General features: G+C 38.5%; 1 protein-coding gene across 1 annotated transcript in view; it reads right to left on the bottom strand.

Moving 5' to 3' along the window:
- Positions 1-248: 248 nt before the first annotated feature.
- MORC3 (MORC family CW-type zinc finger 3) overlaps positions 249-16370 on the bottom strand; it is a 36752-nt gene continuing 20630 nt past the window's right edge. Inside the window, exons 7-17 of the mRNA XM_064152499.1 lie at positions 15648-15779; positions 15186-15305; positions 14689-14786; positions 10320-10424; positions 10085-10207; positions 9870-9944; positions 9074-9116; positions 7714-7901; positions 6351-7176; positions 5680-5843; positions 249-2732 (exon numbers count right to left, since the gene is read on the bottom strand). Coding sequence (XP_064008569.1) covers positions 2579-2732; positions 5680-5843; positions 6351-7176; positions 7714-7901; positions 9074-9116; positions 9870-9944; positions 10085-10207; positions 10320-10424; positions 14689-14786; positions 15186-15305; positions 15648-15779 — 2028 coding nt within the window. The 3' untranslated portion in view covers positions 249-2578. The remainder of the gene's footprint in view (positions 2733-5679; positions 5844-6350; positions 7177-7713; positions 7902-9073; positions 9117-9869; positions 9945-10084; positions 10208-10319; positions 10425-14688; positions 14787-15185; positions 15306-15647; positions 15780-16370) is intronic.

Here is a 16370-nt window from a genome sequence, read left to right as displayed (position 1 = left end):
GCCGCCTCAGCCCCACGCAGCGGCACCGCCCCCTGGCGGAGGGAGGGAGAGGCGACAAGGCCTTGAGTCTCGTCTCAAACTCTGGGACGGGTAAGAGACTCTCCGAAGTGGCAGAGCCTGGCAGCTGAGCTGGAGCTCCACCACGGGACCTGGCCTAAGGGCAATGAATGGTGTCCCCAAGTCTTCTGCTCAAAAGCAGACTGAAGCATCCTTCTTGCAATGCCCAACTACTCAAAGCAAGTCAGAAGTCGTAACCATTCTGCATAGTATTTATTTATAAACAAAACATTGCATTTGATCACATACAAGTTTTGATCCAGCAAACTCAGATTTATATTTTTTTTCCATATTTTTTACAAAAAATACATTTTAACAAGTAAATAAAACCCATTTCCATTAGTCAACTGCTCTCCAAAGTGTAAATGTACAGGGTAAAGTGGCCATGTTTAATATAGACATGAGCTTTGTTTCCCCAGTCTATAAGAAATTCAGCTAGAGTCTGATGAAACATAATAAATAATGATTAAGGAATCAAAAACTACACACCAATAAATGGAAACCAGAAACTTTTAACAAGTCATACGGTTATAATACAGCCACCTTTTCAAAAATCAAACATTCAATTTATCCATTCTGAAGTACAACAGTATTGCATTACCTTTATTGGCATATCAGAATGTATAGCATCTCGAAATTGAAATACTGTCCATCAAACAAATCTGACTGAACTACAAGAAAAAGGAGCGTAACCTAATTAAATCAGGACTGCAGCAGTGCAAAAGCCAAAAAATGTTTGGTTTATGAGGAAAAAAAAAGAGATACTTCCTAGGTATGAACATATTGAACACCATTTCATGATTTTATTTTTTTATATATGTTTTTTTAAAGCAAGCATCATTTTTCTTGATCATGACACATACCACCACAGAGTAAAAGGCAGATGTACTGCATTTGCCACCTCTCCTCTCATTCCCGTTGACTTTGAAAGGAAAACATGCAGATGGCTAACAATACTGTCACCATTCTAACAGCTACGTTTCTATGTTTCATTTCTTCCAGGAAGTTTTTGCATGAGTGTTACGGCACAGAACTAGTGGCTTAAGAGTCACTATAAAACATTTTAAAAAAGAATAAAAAAAAAAAAAGGAGGGGGAAAGTGACTCCCCTATCTTACCTATAATAAAAGTTGTCTAAACTCTAAGATAGCATAAACAAGTTAGATTTGAACATTTTCAGCTTCAGTTCACCCTGTCGTAGTTAATACCACAGATACAGAAACACCTCCTTTTCAAATACTTCTAGTCAACTAGTTAACCAAGGATTTATTAGTCTGACTCATTTGTACTCAGCGTGGTTCATTCTGATACAAAGGTAAGTTTCAGAGATCAATCTCTGCTCCTTTACATCTCAGCCTGAAGTATTTCAAGGCAGAACTCGAAGTTTAACACTGCACTGATTTGTTTTGAGATGATACATACAAAAGTTTGTATACTTCACAGAACCTCTGTGTCAATCCTGTTTAGCACTGGGCTTTCCTGGGTAAAAGCCTTCAAGTCTCAAGGAAGTGGTACTTGATGCAGAGCAGAGGTTGCCCAGGAATCCTACCTAGCTTTGATATGCCATCCCAGTTTGTTCTCTCTAATGGTTCACAACACTGCTTCCCATTCCATCAGCTTGGAGAAGAGCAGGCAAGAGCTGTATGATTACTGAAGCTGTGTACTGGCACTGGACCAGCACCACTGTGTTCAAATAGGGTAGAACTCAAGATCTTTCTGGTGCTCAAATACAAACAGGTTTTTGCATGTAGGAAACAACAATCAAATAAGCAAGAACACAAACAAGCATATGGTTTCCATCACTGAAAAGGCTGAAATATCCTAGCCGTATCCCTTAGCGTTGCTTATGCTGCAAAACTATTGTACAGATAATGTTCTTCAGCAATGTAAAAAAAAATATCAGAAGGGAGTCAAAGATCCTAAGCTGTCAAGACAAAATCCTTAAAGAATTTTTCTTATTTTGCTAGTAGAACACAAATATTACCCATGTGGCCAAAGTTTTCATCAACTAGTTACACTTCTATCCCATTAATGCAACATACAACATTGCTGATAGTAATGAAACAATACTGTAGTATACAAGAACACCACTAGTTTGTTTTGAGAAGGAAATCAAGGAAGGTTCTTTTTTGCATTTTATATATTCCATTTAGATTGTAGAAGAGGAAATAATTACAAGTATTAATGGTTATATAAGAGCAAAAGTCAACGAAAAAGCTTTTGTAGAAAAGTATTAAGATTCCTAATAATAAAAATATTTGCAAATTTAATTACAAATGCGTTTTAAAAGCAAAATCCTTAATTAAGTACATCAGTGTTGTTCAATATTGACAGTGCTCTTTTAAGACAAAGTGACAATAACACCCACTGCATCTGTGGGAACATCTAAACGTGTAGTGTATATACACTTATAGATCAAACTATGTCAAATATATAAAGTGAAGAAGCAGTATATACAGTTTTGAACCTACACAAAGGTTATAGTGGAAGATCAAGTAAGAATCCGCTAAAATCTTAAGATATTAAGTACTACTGATTTCATGCATTTGTTCCACAACTTGCCCTAAAATTTCATCTACTACATCAATATCGTAATTTACTTGCTGCAAGTCCAGATCAGGCATGATGGTAGCCAAAAGCTGTCCAACATTCACTCGAAGAGAGCGTAGTTTCAGGCTGTGAAAAAATAATTAAGATATGATTAGACACACATGATTTTTTATGTTAAAATACACAGCCCTTTATTTAACAAAACCAGACTAAGAGTCTGCATTGGAAAGGCTCTATACATGATTTCCACAAACCAATAAAAAGCTGATCACTTAAAGCTGCACCAAGATAATTACCTTTTTATTTCTTAAAGCAATATTAAACCCCAGTATTTTTATATGTTTAGAAGCACAAACTACTACCACCAACAAAATAAGAAGAAAAGGCAAGAGAAATTAGTTTGTCCAAAGGCAGTGAAATATGAATAGGAAATAAGAGTTGTAAACACAGGGAAAATGCTACTCTTCATCTTTTTGCTTCCTTTCCTGGATCTCCTTTCTATTCTCTTCATGACTGAATTGCTTCCAAATCACTCATCCTTTCCCTTGAGCACTTCCTTCTACCATCATTTCCCTTATCATCTCCAACAGCCAGTCTTCATAGTGCCATCACATACTCATAGCATTACTTACAAGTCCTGCACATACTTCCTAATTCTTTTAGAAAGCACAAGTTAGATGCTGCAAGAAGAAAATGAAATGTTGGGAGATAAAGGGGAGACTGAACCACAGAAGGAAAAAAAAAGAAGTCAGATTGCAAGGGGTCGCTGGAAGTCATTCAGACCATTCTCCCTCCTCTCCAACACACATTCAAAGCAGGGCTAATTCACATCAGGTTTCTCAGAACCTTCTTGTGTTTTTAAAACCGCCAGAGACAGAGATTCCACCATCTCCCTGGGTCACTTTTCCAGAGTTTGATTACCTTTACTGTGAACATTTTTATTTTTACTTTCATATTTAGAAAGTATTTCCCTTGTTGCAGCTTGTGTCTATTATCTCAATTCTGTCATGGTGCTTGTAAGAAGCTAGCTTCATCTTTTCCACACTATCATTAGGCAGCAGAAGAGAGCAACAGGATTTCAAGGTAACCCACTCTGTAAGGCTACTTCCTTCAACTTCTCCTTCTATGCCAGATGTTCTAGATCCCTATTCATCTTGACAGCCCCTCTGAAGACTTTCTCCAATATGCCAGTGTCACTCATGTGCCAGGAAGCCCTAAACTGGACACAACAGTCCATGTCTGGTCTTACAGTGACCAAGAGTAGAGAAGAATCACTGGCCTCAAATTGCTGGCTGAATTCTTGCCCTTATAGCCCAGCAGGCGCTGGGCTTTCCCACTGCAAGAGTGCACTACTGACACACTAAACTCCCAGTCCACCAGCATCACAAGCCATCTTCTTATAAACTACTTTCCTATGAACAATCTCCATCTTGTTCACCTGCATGGCATATTCCCAACACAGGTGCAGAATATGGCAGCTGCCTTTGCTGTATTCCCATGAGGTACCTTTCAGCTCTTTTCTCCAACTTGAAAAGGTCTCAACAGTCCCTCTACCCTCCAGAGTATCAATGATTCCTGCCAATTTGATATCATCGTGAATCCGAGTTCATTTTGCTCAATCATCTAGGGCTGTAACAAAGGCATTTACCTTTACTGTCCTCGATATTGCTCAGCAGTCCAGCCAGTTTTGAGATCTATCTACTAGTTTACCTATCCAAACCACACCTTCAAACTTCACAATCATGATATAACAGTCCACATTGTCAGCTTTGCCAAAATGAAGGTCCACAGAGGTAGCCATCTCATTGTAAAAGGCAATGAGGTTGCAAATGCATGTTTTGCCCTCAGTAAATCCACAATAGCTGTTCCTAATTACCTTGACTATCAGGGTTTGCAGGTGGCTTCCAAGCAGATTTCTCCATGGTCTTCCCAGGGACTGAAGCTACACTGACCAGCCTGTAGTTCAGATCTTCCTTTCTGCCCATCCTAAATATGGACATGATGACTCCCTTTTTCCAGGCATCAGAAACCATGATTGCCACAACCTTTTGGAAATATCATTCATTGCAAGGCTAACTCCATCAATTAGCCAGCAGCACACTTGGATCCATGGCCTTGTGTATGTCAGATTTGCTTAAATGGTCCTCTAATTCAGTCACTTTTTGTTACAGGTAATGAACATTTCACTCACCAAGATTACCACTTGGCTCTGGGACCTAGCAGCCAGAAGGCAGATCTCACCAAATACTCAGTACCTCAGTAACTTGTGCCTCTCATACCTCATGTTCTGTGCTACCAAGCATCTGCTCCACTGAGAAGGAGGCTCCCCTTTTTTTCAGTAGTTGCTGCTGCTGTGCTTACAGAAGGTCTTTTGGTTGTCCTTCATTAGGCCTGGCCAGTTTTAACTCCAGCTGAGTTCTGCCTTTCAGTTCTATCCTACATGGCCAGACAGTGTGCCTATATTCCTTCAGGACTGCTCATCCCTGCTTCCATCTAGTATGTAAACTTATTTTGTGTGTTAGCTCTTTTTCTAAGATCTGTAAGCTCTCTATTTGTAAGTTTAAATTCTTGGTTAGTTCAAAGATACACTCTGGACACAACCCAGTGTAGGATTAGTCTGCAGCAAGAAGTTCTTATAGGAAAGGTAAGTTTCAAAACCAAACCTAAACTCCTTTCCACAGAGTACTATTGATCCAAGAAAGAAAAACAGAATACAAAATAGAAGTTAATCTACACAGCATAAGCTAATGATCACCCGCTTTACTGCCTCCTTTCCCTCTCTCCTTATTCTTCAAGTTGTCTAGAAATTGTGACATTTTTAATATTTTAAGAACCGTTAATGTGGCATTCTACTGTGCAATGTCCAACCCTGCTCAAAAAAAAAAAGTAAATCATAAAAAAAATTAAATGAACTCCATTTCTTTATAAAAAGATACCGAGTTAGAAGTCACAAAAGGCAGTTGAAAGGAATTTATTATATGATTATCACACACAACCTTCATCAAGACATTTCAGATACAATCAGCCATCCAAAATCTTGCTTGAAACAATCTAGGAAGAACAAAACTGGTACCTTTCTCCATCAGAAAAATTTACAGATTCTTCTACATTACTGGTGGTAGAATCATTTGCATGTGCTACCGCTTGCGGAATTGAAGCTTTTAACTGTGCGATTTCCACTTTGAGTTCTTCACATTGATAGGCAAGTTGGTTTTTTTCCACTTCCAGTAGTTCGATCTGCCAAGGGAATAAAAATATTTTTATCTATCAAGTTGTGGTGGATTAAAATATGGCAATTTGCACAAATTTAAATCATTTAACTTTGTTGATGGCTTTTAATTAACTTTTCAGTCAGGTGTGAAGGTACAACCTAGACAAACTGCTTTAAAATGGCCACCTGTCAGCTGAACCAGTATGTCTATGCTCCCCCTAAGCCTGCTCAGTCTTTCAATGTTGGACTAGATGATCTAAAAGGTCTTTTCCTAAACAAACGATTCTGTAATTCTCTTGCAGTCAGAGACATGCAGAGCTCTGCAGCCTCTCTCTGGTTTGCTCATTTCTGTATATGGAAGCAAAAAAAGCCAAAAGCACCTAGGCTAGTTTAGTGTTTCTTCCTCCTTTTTGGTGGTTTGATTAGTTAGTGCACCGAACTATACAACATGTGCAGTAGAACTGCTAGGAACTGCTCATTAAAAAACTTTTTTATTTTATTTTGAGGGATTACTGCTGTTTTAACAAACATACCTCGCTTTTGTATCTGTCTCTTTCAATGCTGCACTTGTCCAGTTGCCTGAAAACATCATCCAGTTGCACAGCAATTTCATCTACCTCACTCTTACTCTCACCATCAGCACACTTGCTGCATTCAGTTTTTAGGTTCTGGAGGGCACTGCATTGTTCCTTTAATTTTGCTATTTCTTCTAAGGCCTGTTCATAGAGAACGGTCACTTCGGCCAAGCTTTTTTCATTAACCTTTTCTTCTTCAAAGGAAACTGTCTCAGTTGACTGATGGCACATTTCTTTTTTTACACATTTGTTATTCATTTCCAAAATCCTTTCTTCCAGTGTTTCTACTTGTTTGGTTAATGCTTCACACTTGTTTTGGTATCTCTCTTTTTCTTGGTTTGCTAAATGCAGCTGATTTTTCAGTTCATTTGCAAGATCTACAGATGACTCAGAAACATCATTAACACTGTGCTGTTCAGTTTCCATCTCTGCCCTGGGAATGGGAATGTTAGCGTCATCTTCCACCTCTTCTTTTTTAACAACTACGTTTTGGAGCTCTGTCTGTGTTGCTGAGGTCAGCTGTTCACTTCTTGATTCTGGAGTAGCTGCACTGCAAGATTCTCTGACACCACAGTTTTCCTTTTGCTTCTCCTCTTGATCTAAATTAATACATTCAGGTTTTACTGTGGGGGCAGTATCGGGATCTGCTGAAGGCTTCGGAGTACTGCTTTCCTCTAAAATAATGACATCATCATCATCATGATGGCTGTTGAATGTACTGTCATTTAATCGAGGGGTTTTTAAAGACACAGGCGTCACACAACTAAGTGTCCTCCGTTTAAGACTGAAAAGCAAGATATTACAGTGATTATTGTATTGCTCAAATACTGCAAAGCCATTTCTTTTAAAAAATGTTTAGTGTTTCTATAAGCACTTTTAAAAACTCCCACTTGGTAACTAGAAAGAGATGTCTCCTCACACAGTGTTTTAAGACATGCAGCCAGAGTAAATTCCTTTCCTGTAGAAACAAGTGGCAGAACATTCAAACACTGAATTATTACCTTCACACGCTATTTTGAAACAGACTCTGATCAGTATTTGCAGGAACATCATTCCTGCACCTTAACCAACACATGTTAAGTAAAACATACTGCAGTGTGGTTAATACAGTACAGTCTTCCTATGCAGGCAAACCACCAATCACTTTTGCTTGTTTGCACTTCATAAGGTTTATAGATACCATTAATCTTTTTTCCTAAAGTAACATGAATTTTGGCAGCTGTCACCTGAAGACAAGACTACACCCAACACCCTGATTTTCATTAACAAGTTACTAATTCTAGAAATGAAGAGGAAATCCACTTTGTACAGGCATACTAACCTGTTGTCAGAATCACAATGAGGTGAAGATACTGATCTATTTAAAATAAAAATAGGCCTCTTTACAGAAGTATTTGATGTTTCTGGTAAAAGTGTTCTTGGAACAGCTTCCTTTACACTCACAGCTGAGAACGTTTTGAAGTCTTTACTTGAAGAAACAGGTGATTTTAAAAACATTTCATTACTTATCTGTAAGGTAATGTTAGTTATGAATGAGAAGAAACAGACATCAGTAAATTTGTCAGAGTAGGTTTTCCTAACTACCTGCCAACACCTAAAATTCTGATCAACAATTTTTTGGTATATTACAAAGATCTCCTTGAACCCAGGCTAAGTACTTTACACTATAAAAAACAAAGTATACTCCACATCACAAATCCCAGCTTTCTTAACTTCAAGTGCAAAACTGCTCCCCTCCAAAAACTCTACTGATGTATGTGAAGCATTTCCTTCATGTTGGTTTAAGACATAAGTCACTAGAAAGCAGCAAGTTCTATACCACAATTAGACTTCCGACAGATTTATCAGAGCACTTTGAAGACTGTATACTAGCTACATACTCCATGCACAGATCTGTTGCTGTCAGAAGGCAGATTTGTGATCATACAAGTCTTTCTCTAGATACAGCTGGTTTAAAGTACTGTGTAAAGTCTTAAGCAAGGGCTTTTCCCAACCTGTATCCCTGTCTGAAGTCTGATCATCATACACAAAGTATGGAACGGCCATCTCTGTCTAAAATATTTGCCTAAAATGAACAATACTTCTAGAAATTTCTTTTGTACTTAGGTCAAAGTAATGGCAGAAAAGTTAATACAATGAAGTATATAGACTAAACGAGCACGGGCAATCTTTTCTCCAGAAGTTGAATGATCTTAAGTTAGCAATTTGAAAGCAACTAGCAAATTAAAAGCAACTTAAGCTAAATCACACTTGGAAAATCTGATTCCAAATTACAGCACATTCTCCTAACTCAACCACGTTGATTTGCATCTGCATCTGATTTGAATTTGAGTGCCCCCTTGCAAAAGTACTGATACTACAAGTCTGTCTTACATGAGTGACTGACATCCAGAACTACTTTGTGAGAGGGCTTTGCTCCTCTCAAACTATTATTAAAGCACTACATAGAAAGCAATGATGTATTTTCAACTGCCAGAAAGCAAAGATGGGGATTTTTTCCTTTACTAGTACTGACCATAATCTTGCAGCCATCAAAACATATCAGGTATTTAAACTGCTCAGTTGGCCACTAGCTAAAGCAAACTAACTCAAAGTTCGACCTAGTCAATCGAACTGCATAATGTTGCCAGCAAAAACAACTATGCAACCCAAGTCAGTTTCCTATCAACTTCAGGAGTTACCTGATGGCTGTACTCCAGACGCTTCTTCAGTTTTTCTCTGTCTCTGCACAGCAGCAAGGAAAAATAAATTAAGAGCTTAGATTAAAACTGATGACTTATTGTAAAACCAAACCAACCTCAAAATCTAAAAAGCAAACACAATAGTCTTTATCTCAGCTAGATACAAGAAAATTCTAATGAACATGTTCTGATTTATTGAATGAATTTTTTCTGAATGAACTTAGAATCCAGCACTGCTTAAATAGTTTAGCTTCAAACAAATTCTCTCTAGAATTTATTTTGAAAAACTAAGAACCCCCCCAAACTCTCACTTCTAGAATGCTAGCCAGAATCCTCTTAAACAAATACACTGAGGTATTCAGCTGCTCAAAGCAGACCTTGAAGAAATGCTTACACATGCAGGGTCACCTAACAGACCTAGTAGTTTGCTTCTCTAACACCCCAAAGTATCCTCACACTGCTTATCTACTATGAAATGATGCCACTCTACTTGAACACCAGTTGCTGCATTGTTCTCCTCATTATTAAATGAGAGGCTGCTTTCATTATCATTCACTAGCTTTTACTTAGAATGCAAAGACAGAAATTTGAATGCAATGCCACCATGCTAGTAACACAGAAAAGAACAGTGCTATTAGTTTATTCACTGCTACGATCAAGTCTTTATTTCACGGCACTAGTCTTTGGCTGGATATATTGCTGCAATTATACCACAGGTGACTGCATAACAATGAATTTAGTTTTCACATTCCTTTTCTAGTGTTTAGGGACTTTTAGGAAAATCTCTGATACTCACTTTTTCTTGTACGTTTTCTCGTATGTAGGATGTATTAGGTCATCATCTTCTGGTTCTTCTGGCACATTACAATTCCTAAGTTAAGAAGGAAAAAAGGAAGGCACAACAAAACCCAACAATTAAACCATAAGATAACAGAAACATTCATGTTTATAACAGGTGATTAAATATGAACTAAAAGCAGTATTTAGACATTCATTAAAATCCAGTTTTACCGGAACTGTGGGTCAGGGTTCAAGGAGCAGTACCACTTTTCTGGCAAGTGCTCTATTCCATCGGGCAGCTTCCGCCATTTCAGACATGCATCACACTGTACCCATGTCTGGTCAGGCTGTTTTCTGTAATGGAAAAAAATGTACAGAACATTCATGTGAAAAGTTCATTTTTATCACTGAGTGTAAAACAGTAATGACAGTATGTATAATTCTTCTATTAAGAAGTGATACTCACTGTATCTCCTCGACTGGCAAAGCTAACGGATATTCCTCATTTTTCTTAGTTTTCATTTCATTCCAGTAATCATTAAGCTTTTCTCCTAATGCTGCTATTGTAAGCCTAAAAACAAAGGGGTTTGTTGAAAGAGCACATTTAATAATCAAATCCTAGCACAGAAAGAACCTTATGGTGAAAGAATAAATACAAAAATATATAAGCAGTAGTATTTCTATTTGTGCAACAGTAAGCTTTTTACTTTAAGAAAACCCTAGAAATTAGGAATTGTCAGAAGTTGTGTTTGTCAGCAAAGAAATTATTGGGAATATGAATTGGAGCATAGACAAAGACTAAAATCAAGACTACTGACTATGAATGTACAGTGCAAACCCTGAAGCTATCTCTCTAGTTCAATCTCAGTCATAAACAGGCACAAAACTAACTCTTATCAATCTAGTACCCAGCTGTGTATCTGACTGATTATCCTGTATATCCACTAACTTCATGACTACTCCAAGCTGACATACAACACTACTACACGGAGACTTCAAACATATAATCACTTTAATGTAGTATTAAGTAGTATAAAATCTGCCTGCAGACCAGGAGCAGATCAATTTTATCCTAGGTTAATTTTTAGCTGGATGTTTCCTGAACAGATCTCATAAGACAGTTCAATGACTCCTAGAGCTAGGACACGTAGAAGTGAGCAGCGTCAGAAGAAAAACAAGACTCACAGGTGATACAGAGGTAAGATTGCCTCTTGCCTCCAAGCTGAATTTACCTCAGAGTAAAGCAGATAGGTACCCAGAGCTTGAAACTCAGCCCCTCCCTGCCTGGCCTATTTCAACATCTACACCACAACCTCTTCTGAACACAAATGTCTGTGCAGTGAACTAGCCTGACCTAGAGAGTTTCAAGCTAGATCGCATCTGAACACAAGCCATCAAATTCTGCCCAAAAAACCCACAAATGCCACAAGGGTAGAAATGAGGAGCAATGCAGAGATGGTATCACATTGCTGTTCTGAAGAGGGAAGAAGGCAGGTGAGCTTATGCTGATCATGAAATCACAGTATCAAGTATTATGACCTGTTTTAAGCTCCAAAGTTACTTTCTAAAAATCTTTTCAGAAAAACCTTTATAGAAAGTCTTTGAAATGTGATGTTCCTATGCCCACATTACAAGAGTTTTTAAAAGGAAACAAAAAAATGCATTCAATGCTCACTGTGCCAGCCCATGGAAACATAGCATGAACCCTGGTCAACACAAATTACTATCCTATGGCATCCCAAATCCTTCCCCATGCCAAGCGAGCCATTAGTGCTATTGGACAAGAAATGGTTCAGGGAACACCTGTATTGAAATAAACAACACAAGCTGTTTTCCATTTTGACCAGTTCCCTGATCTGCTTTACCAGGTATTCTCATTAACGGTGTTGTTAGCACAATGGTGGTAGAAACGCTGGAGCTGCTTAAAGCTGGCAGAACAGCACAAACTCAGTACCATTTCAAGACACAGGCAGTGACTGTAGCAGCTATTGGTCTTGCTGATCTGCCTCTGGAGGGCTGGTGTTTCAACAGCAAGAATGACCAGATTTATCTTGCTATAGCCCCTCAATTGCTGCAATTAACAGCTCTGTTTATTACAGCACTCTGGTGTTGTTCTAATCCTTATATGCAGAGCTTCATACAAATCAACATTTCAAGAAAGGTGTTGTATAGACAGTTCAGATTGCCAGTTGCAGTTTGAGGCCACAGGCTACTCAGCACTGGATGAGAGGTGACTCAGCCCTTTTAGAGAGTAAGAATGAAAATACTGCAGACTGATTTGAATTTTAAAGAGAGAGACTATTTACTAGTGCATATATGCAAAAAGACAATCAGGTGGAAAGAATACAACCAAGCTAAGCCAAGTCTATCAGACTAAATCCATCTAGAATTCTCCATCCATTCCACCCTCAGCAGGCCTGAGAGTAGGCCATAACTGCCCCCTCCCCATCTCAGGCCTACAAGGCCTCTGTAGGCCACATGATGCAGTTCAAAATTCCCTGCCAGCTAGTAGCCATCTCCTCCACACAAACCATGAGATAAGAGGGAATGCACGCTCTTCCCAGAGAGAGATGTGGAGTAGAGGAGAAAGGAAAGAGAGAGAGCAAGAGAAACATCAGCCAGGCTTAGAAGCTGTGATACTGGAAGATGGAATAGAGTAACATTACAACATCTCTGGAACGCCCAGATCCATCCCCTGGGATGAATCTTGATCACTGTAGTTTTCCTAGGGGAACCTAGGACCCCTCAGACTATGACACCAGTGGAAGCTGAAGCACAACAGGCTGAAGGACAAATCATGCAGCTTGAAGAAGATAATGACTTCTGCCAAAGTTCATCGCACCTATGTTTGCAAGTCAACATCCTACAATTCTAAGTCCGCACCGAAAGCAAGCGTCAGGGCGCATAGAAGGAAAGTGTCTTCTCCTTCAAGTGCATATGGTCAAAGGAGCTATAAGAAAGTACATACAGAGACAGAATCACAGGACATATCTGGTTGGAAGAGACCTCACAGATCATTCAGTCCAACCCCTGATGCAGCACCAAAGGGTCACTGCTAAACCTTGCTCCTAAGCACCACGTCCACACGTCACTTAACACCTCAGGGATGGCAACTCCACCACTGCTCTGAGAAGACCATTCCAATGTTTGATAATCCTTCCAGTGAATAAGTATTTCCTAATATCCAGCCTAAACCTCCTCTGTGCAGCTTGAAACCATTCTTTGTAGTCCTGTCACTTGCCATCAAGAAGAAGAGGCTGGCCCACTTCTCGGTCTAACCTCCCTAGTTGTAGAGAGCAATGAGGTCTCCCCTCAGCCTCCTCTTCTCCAAGGCTAACAACCCCATACCCCTCAGATGCTCCTTGTAGGCCCTTCACAAACCTCACTGCCCTTCTCTGGATATGCTCCAGCACCTCAATAACCTTACTGATAATGGAGGCAGTGATAAGAACACACCTGGTCACTCACACTAACTGGTAAGGATAACTGAAGTGTGAGAATGTTTATTTTTTCAGTTGGGAGTATAATGAAAGGGAAACAGACAAGCAGAGAGAGCCGTAAAACCTAACCAATTGCCATTAACAAAGACAATAACCTGCTTGTGAACTGTCATGCATGTGGCCTTCCCTAGGGAGCTTCTACCTCTACCTCTATTAGATGAAAAGCTGGAAGAAGACCTGGCTGTCTGTGCTTTAGGCAACTCCTATATATAGGTGCACCGTATTTGTGGCAGTCTGTGTAACCAGTCATGTCAGTGTACTTCATGCATGTCTCCGGGACCTGAACTGAGCTTCACTACTGGTTGAACCTGTAAACGGCAACGTGCAAAAATTTGTGTGCCTCAGCCTAGGTGGAAACCCTGGGTCCTCAGGCTGGGCTTCAGTGGCTGGCAGGAGGGAGTCCTGGGACAAAGATGCTGAAGGAGTCAGCTGTTCCTCATATCCCTTAACATTAAACAGCATGGAAAACAGCCTTGCCATCATGTAAGGAAAGTAAGTAATATAGAGAGGAACAATTCTCAGGGTTTGTACTCAGGAAATATTCCTTGAACAGCTTTTATACCTCAGCCTGGAAAGTGCTCAGGTAACTCATCCTCTCTAGCCTTTCCTCCCTCATACACTTCTTTCCACAATGCCAGCACGACTGACTCACAGCAGAGCAGTGTAAACAGACTAGGAAATTCACCTAGTCCAAAACCAATTATAAACTCTGGAAATTTTAAATCAGGATAGATTCCCAATCCTGTTCACAGTTTAACTACAGGAAATACCACACTAGATATTGACTGATGGGATGATACAGGTAAGTGAAAAAGTGGCAATCCTGAATTAGAAATAAAAACTCCACGCAAAGCAATGTCCCAAGTCACTGCTGCCCTCAGGATGTCAAGTATTTTAAATGAGCTATCAAGTAGGAGAGTACTTGAGAGCATCCAAGTTCTTTTAGGAAAGAAATAAAAATGTAGAACTCAAAAATATCCAAACAACAACAAAAAATATGAAAAAAAATTAATAGGATTAATGTATTGAAAATTTAGTTATACGCCATAGGAATACCCACATCTCACTGAGTTACTCTGTGCTCATTTTACAATCAGCAAGCAGTTAAAATTGCAACCAACCACTTTCAGGGCACTTGCTTTAAAATGATGACTGTGATAGTCCAGACTTCACTGACTGCACAACGCAGTATGACTATTCAAAGCAGTCATGCAGTGTAATGATGGAACATAGGCTTTTATTGTGCTACTTACAAAAGAAGAAGCCTTTACTATCAAGTACTTCTCAGTGAACAACGCTACTCAATAAAAAGTCCAGATAAAAATGTACATTTACCTATATTCATTTGTGTAGTCAAAATCTTGTTTGTTATGAGTTGGTTTGAGGAAGTTGCATTCAATAATCCCAACCACACCAACACCCATGTTGTTTGCCTGAAAGAAATTAAGATTTGGAGAAAACAGAGTTTGTCAGGAGAAATTACAAGATATATATACTAGCTAAAACCAATTTTCTGTCTTACGACTTCTCTCCAAGAGAAACCTCTAGAAACAAACTCCCCCTGAGCAAGATCCTCCCTCTGTTCCACCCCTCTTTTTATCCTGAAAAAGTATGCTCAGGCCCATATTTTCTGTATCAAGCCTTGTTACAAAAAACAAATACTGAAACAGTGGCATATAATACAACTTATAAACACCACCAAACTTTAAAAAATGGATTTATGAAGGACACATCAATATTCTAGTTTCCATCTATATTTTTTTTCATTCAGCATTTGAGTGGAAATGATTTCTAAAGATGTTACTATATATATTTGAGCTTTAATTCCTTACCTTTAACTGACAGCCAACTCTTTCGTAAGCTTTGATGAGTCTGTTTTTATGGTACATCATTATTCCATAATGATCTTTGTTTCTGCAGTTAAATCCAAAAGTAATTCTTACAGTTTTAGCCTTTTACCAGGTATTAAGGAAAATTCTAGTTAATCTCATGTCACACGAAAACATAGCTACTGTGAATAGCCACTCTAAACTGGGTCATGGAATATATTCTTGGGTTTGGTTGGTTTGCCTTTTCTTTTCTTTCTTTATATTGAGATAATTCCTTCAGTATGAAAAAACAAACAGACAGCAACACTCCCCCGAACAAAAAAATAAACCAAACCAAAAATCCCCAACCCATGACTGTAAGTGCAACATACAGAGTAGAATCTAGACAGATTACATTAAAAGAAAAAAAAAAAAACCCAATCATTAAATTCAGCATGCAATGATGTAAGTATTAGCAAAGGATACATTCAAAAATTTTGGCCTATAGATGTCGCGTTCAATGAAGGCAAGGCTTTTGGAAACAAGCTGTGTTTTCACTTTTTGTCCTCTCAGAATGATCTGCATTGTTGGCTTCAGATACAAGATACTGCAATAAGCCTATGAAACATACAGTAACTCCTGTTATTAAAAAACTTTCAAAGCTTTGAGAGTATTTTACAACACAGATTGTTTAGGAAGACAAACTCAAGTTTTAACTAAATTTTATGAAACATGGGATTTTGTTGGTTTGGGTTTTTTCTGTTGTTTGTTTGGGTTGGTTTTTTGGCTGTTGCTTGTTTTTAACTTGAATCCAGAAAAACAGGAAATGCAGGTGTGCAAAATAAGCATACATATACCACAAATTAAATATAAATAGAAGGATAATTTTTATGAATATGACAAGTTTATCAGGTGTCTGAGGCTGCAATATACCATTAAAAGAGTTCTCAAATACTTGAGTTTCTTTTTATCCCCTATTGAGAGCTTAAAAAAAATTACCATGACCTTTAAAATAACAAACAAAATCAAGTGTGCTAATTTTGTTCCAAATGACTACATATTATCATAGCTTGATAATAGCTATGTCATCTTCATATAAGTGTATAGATCTATGCATTTTAATGTGTGTTTCATTCATTGTTATATTTGCAACTTCTAATAATTGAAGTGGGCATAGGACTTCAGAGACTCTTAGAACAACTGAAGGCT

Source organism: Pogoniulus pusillus, chromosome 12 (assembly GCF_015220805.1).
Source record: "Pogoniulus pusillus isolate bPogPus1 chromosome 12, bPogPus1.pri, whole genome shotgun sequence".
NCBI classification, from domain to species: Eukaryota; Metazoa; Chordata; class Aves; order Piciformes; family Lybiidae; genus Pogoniulus; species Pogoniulus pusillus.
Note: the sequence above shows the minus strand (reverse complement) of the source record. Positions and strands in the feature narration are given on the sequence as shown.